The sequence below is a fragment of the Hirundo rustica genome, chromosome 3 (assembly GCF_015227805.2).
Source record: "Hirundo rustica isolate bHirRus1 chromosome 3, bHirRus1.pri.v3, whole genome shotgun sequence".
Lineage (NCBI taxonomy): Eukaryota > Metazoa > Chordata > Aves > Passeriformes > Hirundinidae > Hirundo > Hirundo rustica.
In genome coordinates this window covers 19,906,561-19,924,717 of record NC_053452.1, presented here as the reverse complement: position 1 = coordinate 19,924,717, position 18,157 = coordinate 19,906,561, and the positions used below count along the sequence as shown (strand labels likewise).

At 43.2% G+C, this 18,157-nt stretch overlaps 1 protein-coding gene across 4 annotated transcripts in view; it reads left to right on the top strand.

Annotated features, from left to right (window-relative positions):
• Positions 1–2,372: 2,372 nt before the first annotated feature.
• MARK1 (microtubule affinity regulating kinase 1) overlaps positions 2,373–18,157 on the top strand; it is a 56,703-nt gene continuing 40,918 nt past the window's right edge. For all 4 annotated transcript variants that reach the window (XM_040057968.2, XM_040057966.2, XM_040057967.2 and 1 more), the window contains exon 1: positions 2,373–2,486. In XM_040057968.2, the coding sequence (XP_039913902.1) occupies positions 2,436–2,486 (51 nt within the window). In that variant the 5' untranslated portion in view covers positions 2,373–2,435. The remainder of the gene's footprint in view (positions 2,487–18,157) is intronic.

Sequence of the window (18,157 nt, the reverse complement as noted above, 5' to 3'; positions counted from 1 at the left end):
CTTCTTTCTTCTCTGACCACGGGTGCATACACAAATCCGTACCAGGATGGGTTTGCAGCAGTGGGAGTTTTGAGCAAGTAAGGATTGCAGAGTCAGGCCCCACACAGAGCTCTAGTCTTGTTGTTACTTGGGATAAAAATGAGTGCATTTTGATGAGCTAAGCAACTAAACTGGGTTAATATCCAGTTTGTCGACAAACTTGTTTTGGCATGCCAGCAAGACCATGGCTGCTTACCTCGAATAAACTCAATCTTGGATTATTTCTTTCCCAGTAAAATGAAGGACCCTAAAATTTCCTTTGTGATCGGTAGTTTCAGCTGTGTGAGGGGAGAGCTAGGAATGCACAGAAGCCAATTCACAGAAGCCCTTGCCAGGGTTTGGGAGGCTTTGCTCCGAGGATGAGCTGAGAACCTCTGGCATTTCCAGACCAACAAATCGTACATGCTCAGAGCAACAGGATGCTGAATGTGCAAACACCAGGTGCAGTTACACTGCTCCTACAACATGGGGATGTTCTCTGCCTGTGCCTCCATCAGCTGTTTTCTCAAATATGTGGAAAACTCCACTGTGGGCTGACCAGTGCTGAGGAGCTGGGGGCACCTCTTGAATGACACCAGAATTAATACAGCCAGAATTAAACATACACTACTAGTTTGTTTACCTATACATACAGATGCATATATGTGTGTTATTTATAAGTAATGTATAACAGTCAGTGCTCTTTCATGAGCACATAAGAGCTTCCTGAAGATAGATACAAAACCCATGAAGTGCCCTCCCAAGTGTTTTCCTAAGGAAGGTTTTCCGGAACAAGGATTGTGTTTACAGAATTAATGAAGATGTTTATTGCCTCAGCTACACAAATCTGTCAAAATATTGCAATGGAAATTCAGACCCACTGTTTTGCTTCTGTGCAGAGGAAGTTGGGGGGCTTCTTGCATCTTTTGCAGATTATTTTTAGAATTTGGTGAAGGTTTTGGCAGTTTTCCAGCAAAAGCTGCTGTCGTGTAAACACTAGTAACTTCTCAAAGACAAAAATGTGTGCATGGTTCTAATTTTAAGCACATGAGGTCACTGGTTAAGTGTTCAAGGATTGTGAGCTGGTCGGACATGAGCGGAGGGATGCGCTGCACAGTCTTGGTGATCCCGTTTCAGCTTCAAGTGGGTAAAGGAGGCTGGCGGGCTGGCTGAGGTGCACGAATAAACGGTTTGATTTACACAGACGCTCTGATGCTGACAGGGGGTTTTACAAACCTCCAGAGAATCCATGAATTGCAGCCTTGAAGCTGGGCAAGAGGCAGATGGGCTGCCTCATCGCCCTTCCTCAGGCTCCTGGCTACCAGAGACAACGGAGAGCCAAAGAGGCACAGCTGCTGGCAACCTGCTAGCCAACATCAGCGGCCCCAGCACCCCATGGGCTCTGTCCCACCGCCCACACGCAGGGGGTTTGGGGCTCCCCAGGCCACCGACTCGCCCAGCCCCGCTGGCTTTCTCCGAGGCCTCTCCTACGGCGGGCCCTGACGGCGGGGCACTGCCACACGGCCTCCCCTCGGCGAGGCCTCACACCCCTCCCACAGAAGCACAGGCTATCTATCCCGAGCTGGAAGGGACCCAAAAAGACCACCGAGTCCCACTCCTGGCCCCGCACGGGACAGTCCTAAGAATCATGTGCCTACAAGCCTTGTCCTAAAGCTTTCTGACCTCTCTCAGGCTGGTGCTGTGACCACTTCCCTAGGGAGCCCACTCCAGTGCCGAACCGTTCCCCGATATCCAACCTAAACCTCCCCTGACTGAGCTCCAGGCCGTTCTCTCGGGTCCTGTCACTGGTCACCAGAGAGGAGAAACCACTCCTGCCTCTTGTTGACCACCAGCTCCCACCCCACTTCAGCCCCGGGCCCAGGACGCGCTCCCGCCCGGCCCCCGCCCAGGCTGGGCCCGTGACGGAGCCGCGGCCACAGCGGCGCTGGCGCCACAGCAGCGCCCGCCCGCCCGCGTTTGCCGCGCCCGCCCGCACCGCCCGGCGCTTCCTGCGGCGGGGCCGGCGGGGCGGGGGCGGGCAGGGGGAGGAGGCGGAGGAGGAGGAGGGCAGAAGCGGGGAGGGAAGCGAGGCGGAGTTGGTGCCGCCGCCGGATGCTGCGAGGAGGCGCCGCGGCCCCCCTGCGCTGCCGGTCGCTCACCTGAGCGGGCAGGAGGGCGGGGGGAGGAGGAGGAGGAGCCGGCGGCCGAGCTGCGCGGAGCCCGGCGGCGGCGAGGCGGGCGGAGGGGCGGCCGGGCGGTCGGGCGAGGCGATGGCGCCGGGCGCGTAGCGGGCAGGAGGCCCCGCGTCCCGCCGTGTGCGCCCGGCTGCCGGCGGGGGCGGCCGGCGGGCTCCGCCGAGGCCTAGGAGCGGCCTCTCCCCTCGGAGCGCCGGGCGCGGCGCGGCCGCGGCCCGCACGATGTCCACCCGCACGCCGTTGCCCACCGTCAATGAGCGGGACGCGGAGAACGTGAGTGCCGCGCCGGGACCCCCCTCCTTCCCTGCCTCCCTCCGCCTCTCCCCGGTAACCAGTGGCGGCCCGGCCCGTCGTGCCGCCCAGGCCGAGCGCCCCAGGGGCGGGCGGGCCGCGGCCGTGCCGGCACCGCCGCCTGCCCGCTCCCCAAGCTCCTCCATGCGGCGCTGCCGGGGCGGGTCCGGCCCGCCGCGCTCCACGTCGCCCCGGGCCTCCCGCGGGGAGCCCTCCCGCAGCCCCTTCCAGCGCTGTTGGGTTGGGTCGGGCCGGGCCGGGCCGGGGTGCCCTTATATGTCCTGGGCTGTCGGCGCACACGGGCTGCTGGCTGCGGGCCCCCGCCGGAGAGAGGCCTGTAGCCCCTGCGGGCGGCAGCCGGGGTGCCCCGCCTTAGGGCGGCCCCCGCACACGGCAGCTCCGCGCCTGCCTCGGGATATCCACTTGTGGGCTGTCTGACCGCCTGGCACTTGGCCTTGCCTCACCTTTTGGGGTTCCGCGGTGCTTGCTCTTTGTTCGGTTTGCACCTCCAAGACGGTCCCTGGTGTTGTCGTAGTCCTTCCTCTGCTTTGCTTTGTGTTGCTTCCGAGAGAGGCTGTGGTCGCGTCCTTGATTCTTCCCGAGTTCACTGTATCTTCCTTTGTGCTCTGTTTAAATATTTTTGCGGTCTCCTCTGGTCCGCCGGGATTCGATGGAGTGGGAGCACGGTGGTGTTCTTTGCTGCGATGGTCTTCCATAGACAATAACGAGTCTTGGCTATGATGGACAGGGTACCTGAGGAATGCTGGACCATGTCTGGTCCTGTCCATCAGTGGTGGTTATTTACATAGGTGGTAATGTGGGAGGTGTGAAATTTTCTTCTTGGCTGAGGGGACCGGTGTGAAAAGCAGTATTGTTTGCAATGTGTATCCTTAATTGTCTTTGGAAAGGTGGCAGAAGGGGGAAAAAGGAGTCGAGTCGTAGGAAATGTCACATATGCAGTCATACCCGCCTTCTATTTGTGTGGAAAGTGATTGGTAAGAAACGGGAGAAGATGGCCCAGTGGGCTGAAATGCGTTGATGAACGTGTTTGTTTGTATTGCATCAATCTATTCTATACATGTTCTGGCTATAGTAGCAAGAGCTCCTAAGATTTGTTACCATACGAGCCCAAGCAGAGGTGCCTTCTGAATAGGTTTCTGACTGATACGAAACCAAAGATGCATGTAAGAAGATGATTTGGAAGACAAAGGTAACAGAAAGTGGTAATATAGCTAGAGAAGTTGAACCCTAGTGTGGTGAATTATTGTAATGAGCTTTTAGTATCAGTCACTCCGTGGAAGTTTAATTGATACAGCAATATCAGACTTATTGCTGGTTAAAGCAAATAGAAGCGTTTGGTCTGTCCTTACTCTTCATGGACTGATAAGTTCTGAGTTGCTGTAAGAACAAAAGCAAGTCCTTGGGATGAAAATCTCGATTTAATTAAATGATAAAGTCCAGGTTTGTGTGATACGTGTTACTCACGAGTCTCTATTTCAAATGTGTATAGGAATGTAGATGAGAGATAGATGACAGGAAAGGATAAGACATATTTATGTATATATCTGGTAGTAAGTCCATAAGACTTGCAAAATTTACACAAGGCAAATGGAAATATTTTCAAATGTCATCATCTTTTATGGAATGAAAACTTCAAAGTGTTGGTTGTTAATTTAGAAAATATTACACTACCCGTGACTGCTCAATTTTGACACCTAAGGAATAGTAAGTGTTATTTTTGTATTACTGTAGTTTCAGAGAGCGCATTGGGCATCTGAAACACCCAGGTTTGTGCAGGGTATCAGAATACTCAAAATTGCACGTTTGCTTCTGAAAACTTTGATGTAAGTCTGAAACCTTATACTAATGAGTATAATCTTCTAGCCAGATAAGCACCGAAGATCTGTGCAGTTGTAAGCTCCCCAGTCTGCACAGAGTTGCTACTCCAGTGCTGTGGTTGGAGCAGAGACCTTGAGTTCTGCCTGCCGGGCAGCCTCCGGAGCGGTCCTTGCTACCCGCAGTGTCTCTTACATCAGACCTTTGGCTAGAGCGGCAAATGTAGCATGGAGGAGGAGGAGGTGGTCCATTGCTGACTTCCTGATCAGCAGCATTCCTTGATTTAAAATGGATTCTGTGAGGGTGAGGTGAGACTCTTAAATTACTTTTAATGTTCCTCCTTCAGCTAATAAACAGTAATGGGCTGGGGAGCTGTTTATGCTGGTGGCTCATGGCGGACAAAGTCGGGCTAGTGAGCTCTGGGCGACCGAGGTGGTGAGAAGTTGTGACTAAAGGGAGATGTAATTGGAAAAAGTGAGGAATTAAGGAGCAGGTTTTGGTCTGGTAAAGAAGTCCATCTTTGTAGTGCATATTTCCAGTTCTCCAGTATGTATATTAGCAAAGCTCTCCCGAGCAGCTGATGGTGATCCTCAGGAGAGGCTCTTTTCTTCCGTCTGGTGCGCGTGGCCATCGCGCAGTGTTGCTCCATTGTGTGACTCCCAAGGGATAGACTGGAGCTCTGTATCCCGGGGAGAGCTGATTGTTGCTTCTGAGTACAGCCCTATGTGTGTGTCCAGCTGTGCTCTGCACGTGGGGTGAGGTTGTTGCACGAAATCATGGGGACCTACCCTGCCAGCGCCACCCCCTGTCTCTTGGCACCTGCTCTCAGTACTTTGAAGTTGAAAATAAATAAAATTTTAATGTGTGCTTTTCTCAGTGAGTGTGCAAGCATTTGTGTTATCATTTGAAAAAAGAAATTATAATATTGGCTATAGGACCTATTATAAGAATATACATTCCTTGAGGAATTACAGGAGTTCCTGGTGGGATGGGTGAAAAACTTGCTTGTTTCCATAACGCCTTGTGCCTTTTGTCCCACAGTGCCCTTTGAAAATATTTTAGAAGGGATAAGATCAGGCAGCATATCACTTGATAAAGTCTTATCAGAAAGCTGGAGTGAAAAGAACAGGAACCGGCAGCAAGGGACAGACAACAGGTGGAGGGAGCCAGGGCCTGGGAAGCATCAGTGTGTGTGTAACTGATAGGTCTGTCCTGTGGAGCTTCGCACTCTTTTTCTTTTCTTTGCCTTTTTGCTGTTCCTGACATCTCCCAGTGCTATGTTTAGCTTCCCTAGCATACGTTCATAGATACTTTTCACTGGAAATGTTACTTCTCGTTCATGAAAGCTGTGTTTAGGGAAGCAAAGTAGATTATGATTATCAAACACTTATTCTTACTAACAGTTTATTGGGAATCTTGGGGAAATTAGTGGGTGGAGGCAGTACTGTATTTTCATGTGTATTACTGGATTTCAAGTGGGGGGTAAGAGCAGTATTCAAAATAATAATTTCCCAGTGTTTTGATTTTGTATGTGTAACTACAGCCTCCTCTTGATGCATTTTTCGTAGGCTGTGACAGGTAGTGTATCACTGCTTTCAAACAATTGCACTTGGGGTTAGTTTGCTTGAACTGAGCTTCCCATCTCTGCTGTTTCTGGAAGAAGAGACAGAAAGGAATCAAAAGGTTTGAACTGGAATATCTCTTCTGTTTCCATTGAACTGGTATTAATTGAGGAAAGAGGGGGGTTTGTTTTTCCTTTCCTAATGTGTTGCCTTGTATTGTGTCACTAAATTGAGGACTGGTTTTCCTGAATTAAGGCAAAAAAGAAGAAATACATAGCTAATATATTCTCTTAGATGATTTTGGGGAGCTCTGTGTAAGAAAAAACTCATATTCAACAGTTGACTCTGTACTACTTGCTGTATAGTACTTTCAGTAAAGTTAATGGGAATGCTGAAAGTAGTTTGCTTTTTCTGACGTAAGGACCTCTCAGTCTGGCATAAGAATACATGGGTTTTTTTCTTCTAAAAGTGTAATTTCATCTTTTGAAGGTATTACTCTTATCTGTGAAGGTATTGCTGTTCTTGTGCTGTGGTCTCACCTATCTAGCTAAGTTTTAAGGTGTTATTTTGTTTTGTAGTTTTCAAATACCTCAAAGTTGTTTAATTCTGCTGGAGCGATCTGGCATGTTTACAGTGGAAGAAGGAGCAAACAAGGCAGGAGTGCTGGCTGATAACTCTGGCCAGAGTCAAGGAGGAATGTGGGAATTGTGGTTTGTCTCACCTAACCAGTGCTATATGAGAATGATTGAGATGTCATGGCAGGGGAAGTTTTAAGAAGGATAAATGAGTGACCTATGGTCATGTGATTCATTATCATACAAATAATTACAGCTTTGACAGATGCACACCAGTTTGTGGGTTAGCTATGGGAGGGTGACGTCTAGGATGCCAGCTCAAGTGGGTGTGGTTAAGGATGCCTTTCTGACAGGAGAGCCCACGAGGCAGCTGCATTGTAAAGAGGAAAGAAGGTGAAGAGGGCAAGAGATAAGCAGATAGAATGTAGTGGCCAAGTTGGGGTGATAATGATTATGCCATGTTTAATTTCCTTCTTTTTTGGTTGGTTTTTTTTTTTTTTTTTTTTTTTGGTTTTTTCCCTCCCCCTTCTGGATTTGCTTTTGCACAATAAGAACACATGGTTTTGATTTGGACAGAGGGGGCGTGGGAGAAAGTATCTGACAAGAATTCTTTCCTTCAGTGCCTTAAGCAGAAGAATGGCCTAATTTCCAAACCTTATGGGTTCAAGAGTACAGCTGTATCTTTCTTATCCACAGGAGATGGACTTGAGCAAAGTGAAGAATGCCTGTGTTTTTTCCTTGCAAGTTTATTTTCCTTGATCATAAATACACCATTAGGTTCTATGTTTGTTTGAACAGTACAGTAAGAAGAGGGTATGTGCTCCTAATCTTGTTTTGAAGATTTGTGTTTCCTCTATTCAGACTTTTGTTGTTGTTTTATTTCACATCTGGAGTGAGCTCCTATGTTGTGGGGGGAAAACACACGCTGAGCCAGGGCGCTATGCATGGAGAGAGCAAGGTTCATTTTGAAGTTAACCTTCCCTGTGGATCAGAGAGAATAATGGGACAGGTGATACACATATTTAGTTTCATTTTCTTTATGTAAAGAGGAATATTTTGGTATTTCAGTGCTTTGGGACAATGCACTGAAAATGTTCATGGCTCTGTGTTCTTTTTAGGCATCACAGGTGATGTACAGTGCTAAAGTTCAGAAAGAGTTAATGCAGTTTGCTTGCAGCACTTGTTTCCTTTCATACTTCATGGGGTTTTGAGGTTCATAGGTAAACATCAAGTTGGATTGTTTGTGGTTGATGTTCTGAAAACTGTACTTACATGGTCAATGGACTTAAACACCGAACTGGAACAAGGAGAGTATGTTCTAGGAAAACTGACCAGTGGGGTCTTTACTATTGTATGTTGCTGATCCTGTGGGCTTACTGTTTATATTAAGAGACTTTTTTTTTTTTTTTTAATCTCTGCACTTTAAATGTTTCAATTGTCAGTAAAGACAGGAATTTTATTTTTTTCCCCATGACACCTGATTACATTTGCAAACTAATGTTTCTACTATAAATGTGTTAAGTTTCTACCATCACAATTGCTGTTGCTCAGCAGAGGAATCTTCTGCCAGCTTCTAATTGATATCAGTAGTTAAAACACAGAAGTAGTTACTTAACTTTTAAGTGCGAATACTGTGATTTATCTAAAATTATATTCTCAATCAGTGATTTGTAGTTGTACTTGTGGAGTTTTTCTTCTTGTTCTCAGAATTTAGATAGACCTGACCTTAATATATTACTGATTTCTTGAGAGAACTTTAAACAGCGTTTCAATAGAATAGATTCATTAAGAAACTATCCTGTAAGAAGGAGGTGATTTTGCAATTAATGTGGAGCTAGAAAACTATAGTGCAACTGAAGCCCTAAGACAAGTTTCTTACAGATAGGCCTACTCACAACTTGAGAGTCAAAGCAAACTTGACGTATGTTGCAATATCAGAGACAAAGCATTTCATCACTTCTATTTAGACTTTATCTTTTAGTAACTTCAGCTTGTCCTTTATTTTAAAATACATGTTTACAATCTGTGCTGCCCTCCAGGTTAAACATACTACTTGTGAGCTGCTGCAGACAGTGACAAGTTTCAAATTTAGCTTATTTATGTTGTGGTCATGACACCATCTATTTTTTTGTTGTTGTTGTTGTTGGAAACACAATGCTTGCTTTTTGTGGTTGGATTTGTTGTGTTTTTTTAATCTTTCTGGAATTTCAGAATAGGCAAAAAAAATTTGTTAGGATTTCACAATTTTTTTTCTGGATTTTGATTCTTGAAAGTCTACTCTGCTCTAGATAGTGGTAAATTAGGAAGAAATGTTTTTCGGAGTTGACTGTGAAAACAGCCATGAAAAGAGGAAAGTTTCATCAAAGCATTCAAGTTGTTCAGTGTAATGAATATAATGCAACTCAATCTGAGTTTTAATAAGAAGCTCTTTCTCCACATCAGCTACCAAACCTGATTCATTGTTAGCCTTTCTCCACTTCTTTCACATTGTCAATTAGCTTTTCTTTGGTGTGTTCTCTGTGCTCGATGCTAAACAGAGCTTTAAATTGGGCCAGTTGTATTTCACGTAAGAATGAATCATCTTTGTTTTTCTGTGAACAACTTAGTAAAATAGCAAAATCAAAGGCATGTTGAGATCTCAAGGTCAGTTTGAGACTTCATAGCTATATGTGGTGATTCAGCTTAGATTGTTTTGGTGAGCATCCTAGTGAAACTATGGTTAAAAACCAACTTTAACCAATTCCAAGATGATAAGATGGGCCTTGTTTTTAAAGTACATTTCCTTGTGACTGTTTCAACTTTTATTTTCTAAGTAGTGACCAAACAGGCTGTAGCTATTGTGGGAAAATAGTTGAAGGCAAGAGCACTTGAAATTACACTCTGTTCTTGTCATAATCCTGCTTCTTTCTGATGTGAGATGGCAGTTGAAAAAAAAGTTGCGTTGGTTGGTTTTGGTGGTGGGATTTGGTTTGTTGAGGGGTTTTGTTTCTGTTTTTTTTTAACATATGCATTTTTTTCAGGGATTTCTTTTTGTATGCTTACAATGAAAACAGCAACTTCTGCTGGGAGACATATGTTGACAGTTGTAGTAGGGTGCTTGCACAGTTAAATTCAGCTGCAATTAACCTTAAAAGCAATGAACCAGACATGCTCATGGAACACTTCCACAGCTTAGTGTCTAATGATTGATCAGTAGCTGTATTTATGTGAAACCCAAAAGTAAGGGTTTATTTGGCATCTCTGTAGAGTGAAAGATCATTATGTTATTCTAAAATTCTCCATCTTATCAGGACAGCTGATGAACAGTCACTTCACATGGCTTAAATCCTTGTGGGAAGCAGGCTTTTTTGCTGGAATTAATGTGTTTGTGGATTTTCAAGCTCTCCTGTTCTGCTGTTTGTTGTATATGGTTTCAGGGAAAAGTAATTTTCCTTTTTTTATCTTGGTGTTCCTATGCTTGTGGGACATCTTAAGTATAGGCTGTGATGCCGGAATGAGAAATGCTTTACACTCCCCTTGTTGGGTTGGCATGAATGTACCTTACAAATCAGATGACTTTTGTAAAGAACCCTTCACGGCTGTTCGAAATTTAAGTGCTCAGTACTAATGACTTCTGCCCCTTTGTGTGCAAACTATTTCAGTTAGCAGTGTTTTATAAAAGTGTAAGATTGTTACAGAGACCTAAATATAAAATACAGCAACACAATTTGTGTTGAAGAAAAGAGTTCTTTTTCTTCACACTTGGCTTCTTCAAAAGTCTGACCGTACCTGAAGAGGAGGACTTTAGGTTACAGTAAGCTTTAGCCGGAGTAATTGTTTATATTGCGAAGATGTATACCCAATGTAAAAGAGCATTGAATCGACACACTGATATGTGTATTCACAGCCATAATGATTTCTGAGCTAAGGGTTGTTACATGGAATGGAATTTTATTGAGGTCACAATGAATCAGGTTTGTGACTTCGGACCAGCCTCTGCCTTGTTCACTGTGACCCTACTGATGTGCTGGGAAGAAGCAGAATAATTATCTTGGTTTTTGTTTAAACACCTGTAGAATTCACAAAAGTAGCAGAATATTAATCAAAGCAGAGAATGCTGTCAAAATTTAATATGTATCTCAAGTGATCAAACATAAGGAGCTTCGTCCAGCTGAGTTGCAGAACTGTATTTTAAACATACACGGTTGTGATATTTTGAATAATAAGACAGAACTTTACTTCACCTCTAATGAAAGCACTTGTGTAGTACATCAGTGTTCATGTTGCTGAACACAGAGCTACTGGATAGCCCATGGCAGTCTTTTGCAAAAGCAGATAATGATAATATTACTGGTGACAAAATCTAATTGCTTCTGTATTATAAAGTAAAGTAGTGCATGATAACTTCTAAAATCTCAAGCAGACACAGAATTAGGCAAGGCTGTTAAACAGAAGTGATATCTTTCATTAGACAGATGTGGTTGAAGAAAATAGATGAGATTTGGATAGTAGCAGGGCTTGCTGGAGAGGCTCTTGCCTGAGGTGAGACCTGTGGTAAAACCTGTAGTGCCTCTGCTATGCTTCTGTAGGAGGGCCCACACCTCGCTCATGGTGCAGTAAAACACACACCTCCTTGTAAGCAGAGGCTCAGCCTTAGTCACTGGGGTAGTGTACTATTTTAAGACCTCCTGGAAGGTTTCGTCCTGGATTCCTCCCTTCCCAACTGCTGGTTCTTATCTTTTTTCATCTTAACCCAATGCTCAAGAAGAAAGTAATAGAAAAATAAAGTAAGACATCTTTTACTTGTCTTCAAGCAGCCTTTTTTTCTTTTTTTTTTTTTTTCAGAAGGGAAAAGGCCATTTATTTGTAATCTTAAGGTTGTTATATATATAACTTCTCTTATGTAGTCCCTCAAAAATTTGACCAATTTAGTTTTAAACCTGGTGCTTAGTCCATAACCTGCCATCACATCAGCTTTATCCTTCCATATCCAATATCCATCTTTCTGAGATCCCAGTTGACTCTGTTGATTAATTTTCTGGTCATTAAACCCCTGCAATTTGCTATAATCTCACATTCTGGCCCCCCTGCCCCCTTGTTTTCTCCCCATTTTGCTTACTAATGTGTTTTTGTGCTGGAGCTTGGCATACTCGCTGCCAGCTTCCTTATGCTTCTCACTCTTTCTGGGACCTTTTCCAGTTTTGCTCATTTAATGACATAGGCAAACCCAATACAAAGCTTTATAAAAGCCATGTAGTTGCAGCTCCTGTTTATCCTTCAAGTAATACCCTTATGTATGAATCCCAAGGAGCATTTTAATGTGGGAATAATCTGAATTGTAAAGCTGAAGGGAGTGAAAAAATTCTTTGCTGTGGGTGGGGTGGGAAGACCTGTTTCTGTGTTGGGGGCTCTTTCAAATATTAGCAAAAATGATTATTACTACTTCAAATATTCATCAGTTAGACCATATTTTCCTCATTCTACCTTTTCTTCCCTCCACTCTGGAAAAGTTACTGGGCTTTCTTCTCTCAGATAACAGCAGAGAGTAGCCAAAGCTTCACACTGATTACTTGGACAGGACATACAATTTTATCATGTTCTCTTAGAGATCTTTCCCATACACTCAGATACATGAGGAATTTAATGGGTGAGAGAAGGAGAGCTGGAGAAGGGGAGGGAGGAGGGTAGGGTGTACTGCAGGCTGTGTAGCAGTGTAAATTACTTGTGCTTAAACAGTAAATATCTGAAATTCCTTTTGCGAGTGCATGCTTGGCTTCAGTCATATGTAAGTATCTTTCTACTTAGATGTTTGTCTTCACTTAAAATAAGTAGAGACATAGCTCAGAAATTCAAAGAATCTTATGTGTTAAGAGGAGTCTTGTTTTTGCCATGGAAATTACCTTAGTCTGTGAAATGCTACATTGATCTCTTAGAGAGGATATGGTTGTTTTCCACAAATGGATTACATGTGTAATGTATTTACTCATATCTCATTCCAGATAATATTATTGATTCGAGGTAATATAATTCTTTAAAGCATTTGGGGTTTTATTTAGTAATTTTTTTCCAACAGTAATCTGATTTTCTTCCCCCTGCCATTATAGTAAGGACAGTCTACTGGTGGTTACAAAAAAAAAAAAAAAAAAAAAAAAAAAAAAAAAAAAAAAAAAAAAAAAAAAAAAAAAAAAAATCAAAGAATATGTTTTTACTTGTTGGAGGACTAAAATGGTATTTTTTTCCTCAAGATAAGACCTTTTCCTCAAGATCAGACTCCCAAAGGAATAGCATTTTTAATCATTCGATACAATGAAATGAATACAGAAAATATTAATAATACCGATTTGAGTAGTCTTTAGCAGAAATACCTATGTATAATATTAAATTTGTTTTTTTAATTTGATATTAAATGAAAAAGAGTGGCTGCTTTTTAGACTTATTTCTTTCAGTGATGGACATAAGGTGCACATGAACAAAGAAAATTTATGAAAGCTCTTCACAGTGTAACTCTTGCTCCATCTACTGCAGAGTCCAGTGAAATCTTATCCTCAAACCTGGTATGAGCAATGAGGGTTGAGCTAATATAGATGCTGGAATTAGTCAGTGGAAGACATAATTATTATCAGAGAATGTATGCCTCCAGTAGTGTTTTTAGGCAAGCTAAGGGAAATCTAATCCCACAGCCTGTGCAAAGTAGACTGATAAAATTGCGTTCATAGGTCCTTTTTAAGAAAGCTATTCTTGCTTACCCAGTGATTGCAGAAGTACATTGCTCATATAAAAGTTAAGTTTGATGTTTTGTAAATACTACAAGATAATGTATTATTATTACTGCTGCTGTTGTTATTGTTAGTTTTTTGTATGATCTTTTGTGAAACTTTGTATTTTGGTATTGTGTACAAGCTTTTTTCCCATTACTCATTAAATTAATTTCCTAGTGGTGTGTAACGTTACGTTTCGATAGAATTATTTTCAAGTGAGAAGTGTCAAGCCTTCTGGAGTGGTGTAGAAGAGACAAAGTGGACTCATCTATCCATCTGTTTGTTTTCATTACCTTCACAAAATAATTTCTAACTTGAAGAAGCTGAATTAAATACAGCACCTGAGTATTAGATTGGAGTTACGATCAAGTGAAGTGTTAATGGTGCATCAGCCATTTTCCTAATATTGTCTTGATTTAATTGAAGATTATACTCGGCGAGTGAAAAACTCGGAGTGGAAAAGAAGAAAGCAGACTGTCAAGTTTATTGATTGGTAGAACAGTTACATGTTGGGGTTAAGTGTACCCTCCAGATGGCTTCCTACCCTTTCTCCAAAACTATGCCTCATTTCAGGTCACCACTTGGATCATAGGAAGGCAGTAGAAAATTAATAGATTCTTTAACTGTTCAGTGAAAAGAAATATTTAACACAATAGTTGTCATCAACAGTGGTTGAGAGCATTCTAGTTAGTTTGGTAAATTAAGGAAAAAAAATAGAGTTCCCAGCGAGCCTGTGATAATTGCAAGGGATTGCAATGCTGCATAAAGGGATATGTGATCAACTCTTCTACCATGCTGTTGCTTTCCTCACCTTTTAAGAGGCAAGGAGCATTTTAGCTCTGTGGGTGGGAGATGGACCCTTGGCAGATTGGTGGTGGAAGAGAGAACAAAACATTGCTGGCAGCTCATCCTAAGACTTGGAAAAATTCAGTTGTGCCCATTTGAAATCTGCTTAAGGATGACATTCCTTTAAGGTTTGGGGACAAATTCCCAGTTTCCAGTAGGGAGGTTGGTATAATCCCTATAACCTGCGACATTGCCCTCAGGTCCTCATGACTTTCTCTGCTTTTATGACTTTCCCTTCTTTGAGACTGAATCAAATTAATTCCTGTTTTAATGTGAAACAGTATCTGATTCGGCAAGGCACTTCAGCTGGAGATTTCCAGGCATGCCGCTCTAGTATTATACAAACCTTTTTGATGTCCAACTTGAGACAGAATCAAGAGTTACCCCTGCTCGTGGTGGGCTGGAGGCTGCTGTTGCTGCTACTGGTTATTTGATGTGTCTCACCATCTAGATTAAGAGGTCTGAAATGCCGAATTTTCACAGCCTGCGGTCTTGGCTGCTGTGTAAAGCCCAAAGCTGGGGGTCTGGGATTCCTCACTCACAGATTGTCAAGGACTCTAGAGGGGGATCATACAACTTTTTTCTTACTGTTGGATTGTCTGCTTATTTTAATGACTGTATTCATTTTGAATATATACTAGAGTTGTTCAAACTTCTAATCACAGATTATCTGGCTTGTTTTATTAAGATTTACCTCTATATATGTGTACATTATTTCTTCCACATTTTCCTAACTTGTTATTTTAATGGTGTGGGTAAAGGCCGTATCTGCTAGTTTTAATATTTTCGTTGCATCCTGTGATTTTTCTGCTACTTCCTTTGCCAAATTATGTTATGTGGTATATTAAATTTGTTTCATTCGTTCTTTTTCTTGTGCTTGGTTTTTACATCTCAGTTTCACTCGTGTGATTTCTGTCCATGGTTTGAATTCAGCACATTGACGTCTGTCTGCTGTATATGTGTGGTTGTCAGCATTCATTATCTATTGTATCACTGTACCTTACAGTTTAAAACAGCTAAAGAAATGTGCTCTTTTTTTTCTAGCGATATTACATACTTTGCAAAATCTTTGAGGAATATTGCTGCTGTTTGCTTTTTTCCATGTATCAATTTAGCTTCCTAGTTGCATGTATTTCTGGAGTGCTACATTGCAGTAGTTTGTGATCATGAATAATTGAAGCCCAAAGGTTAAAACAGGGTGGTTGCACGAGTTTAGGAACAAGGGGCTCTGTGGATATTGTAGTCTGAGCTCTGTGAAAAACGCGCTCTTTGATCATGAGATAGGAGCTGGTCCAAGGGCCAGACGCTGTTTGGACAGCTTGAAATTAACCATAGATCTGTGTAAGCCTGGGAATATATTTGCTAAGTTGAAATGTGGTATAGCATTATCCAGATAAAGGTAAATAATTGCTACAGCTCAACTGAGGACATTTTATTTGATCTGTTAATTAACACTTACGTGAAAAACAAGGTAGAGAGCACTCAGCAGAAGACTCTCTTCATTTCGCTGTCTTGTTTGAGTTCACCATGTCCCAGCCAGTTGACTTGGATACATTTTCATAATCTTGCTCTGCTTACATAATCTCGTAAAGTATAGCTGGTCTTCTGAAAGCATGAATTAAGTTTAGTGGTGTCCTTATAACTTTATCTGCATCTCCCACCATCAGGTCATGCTCTGCTAGCCTGTCCTCAGGAGACAAACGTCTTGTAACTGAGTGCTGCTTGAGTGCAGGCTTGTTGGTAGAAATGCCCATGCCAGCTAAGGTGCTTCCTCCTCTCAGAAAGGTGTTCTGGTTTTCCTGTGTGAAAGTATCTGTTACTCCTCAGAGTCAACCTTATGTTTATGAATGAACCTTATGCTTATGAAAAAAAAAAGTCTGGAGAATGCTGAGTCTGATGAAATTCTGGCTTAAATATGAGGACCACTTGTCATTGATAGATCAAGTCCATCAGGCCCTCTGCAGCTCAGTCTTCTGAGGCAAGGCTTGTTACTGATGCCAGAAGTCCTTGGCTGTGGAGTGACGGACCAGCACATATTATCAAGTCTTGAAGGTGGAAAAACTAAACTGGTACGCTCTAGTGCAGGAGGCCATGAGAGTGCTCTTCCAGTCAGGAAGGATTCCCTGTCCCTCCCTTGAAGGCTCTGTGGAAGGGCTTGAGATAGGCCTTGTTAAACTGCTGTAGATCCATGCTTTCTGTTCCTCTCCTGTGTCTAGGCAACAAGTTAATTTTGATAATTACTTCTAGTTACATTTATTTTGTATGTACTGTATTGTATGAAGGAGATTGTTGAGATGAGTCTCCATACTCTTTAGATTAGACTTCCAAGATGCCTAAAAGGAGCATGTCAAGAGAATATGGGAAAATCATGCTGAACATTGGGTAACAGCATTTGAAACAGAGCTTGATGTGATCCTCAGACATTAGAGTCCTGCATTCCCCAAGACAGTTTCTTTTCTAGGACATGTGTACATCAATTAGTACGTACTGCTATCAGGTTGGATATTTTAATTGGTCATCTCATCACTTTTTAGAAGCTGGTTAATAAGACCTTGAGGTAAAATAGTCTTCAAAACGAGATGGTGATCTGTCTTGATTAATTCATCATTGGATCCACGGATGAATCCAGTGCTGGGGATATAAAGACTTTAGAAATACTGTACAGCATGCTGGAGGAGGAACTTTCTGTTTTGTGTAGCAAAGTGTTGGGGTGCTTTGCCCACTCATGTCATCTCTAAAGGGGAGCTTCTTAAGCTCACATTGTGTGCTCTTCTGAGGGTAAACAACATGAGTAAGCAAGCCTGTTTACTTGTTTGTGGGATTTTTGTTGTTGTTGTTGTTGGTTTGGGAATTTTTGTTGTTTTGTTGGTTTTGGTTCTTTTCTGAGTCCTTGTGTGTCTTTATCTTGTTGTGGAATGGGAATAAGTATCTCCTAGCTAAAGTTTCACTACTGGTGTCAATTTGCCTTTGGATTATCAAGAAAAGTAGTGTGATCAATTTTCTTTTCCATGTTGTTCCTGTCCTGATGGCGCAGTTCCACAAGAGTTTAACATAGAGCTGATGTGATCCCGTCTTCTCTCTGCTGGGTGTTGCCTTTTGTCCTTGTGCCTGTGCTGCTGCTGGGGAGGTGTCAGGGGGTGCCTGTGCTCAGGGAGCTGGAGGTGACCCTGGCAGCAGAGTTGCAAGGGTTTGTCTGGCTCTGCAGCCTGTGCTGGCTGGCTGTCCTGCTGCCCCAGCAGTAGTGGGGCTGTAGGGATGTGTGTGGGCATGGAGCAGTGTTGGATCAGCTTCAGTAGCTGTCGTGCCACACGGGGACTCATCCAGAGTTGTTGTAGGTGTGCAGTGGATAAGGAAAAAATGGCCATTTCATAAACTTTGAGAGGAAGAATGAGTTGCAATTCAGAGCCTGGTGCCAATTAGCTGCTGTATCCTTTCCTTCTGTAGGAAAACCTCAGTTGGCCCAGAAGAGTAGTTGTTTGATCCTGAGTGTCAGACATGCTTCACACTCTAATCTGGTCGCTCATTTGTGAGTAAACCTTGCCTCCTGCTGCTGTTTTCCTGGTCTGGAGGCAAGCCTCAGGTTTCAGGATTGAAGTCTCTAGACTGTAGAAACAGCCCTTTCCCCTCAGTTTTGAAGTCTGATATTAAAGCATTTTCCACTTCTTGAGCCCTGCAAATGCTTGAGAAGCTCCATGTGCTTGACATGATCCTGAACTGTAAGTTGTTTCATGTCTCCCTTCTTCTGCCTTTCATCAGGCTGATTGAAAAATGACCTGGCTGCATCATTTATAAGTGCAATAAAAACTCCTGCCCGTTTCCTTTGCCAGAAGTTTCGCTTTCTGGGTGTGTTCCTGTTCTTGTTTGGTTGGTTCAATTAGCAACCAACATTTGCATTTAGTTTTCTTTTTGTTTCACAGGGGACTTTTGAGCAAACTGTGGGTGCTGTGGCATTCGGAATCAGTAGTGCCCTGCAGCTGCCTGTGCCTCCAAGTGCTGGCAGGAGGTCCTGGGAGAGATGGGAATGCTCACTGGGAGCTCTGTGCTGGCAGGTTTGAAGATCTCATGAAATAAATTAAAAAAGACTGGTGAGGTTAAAC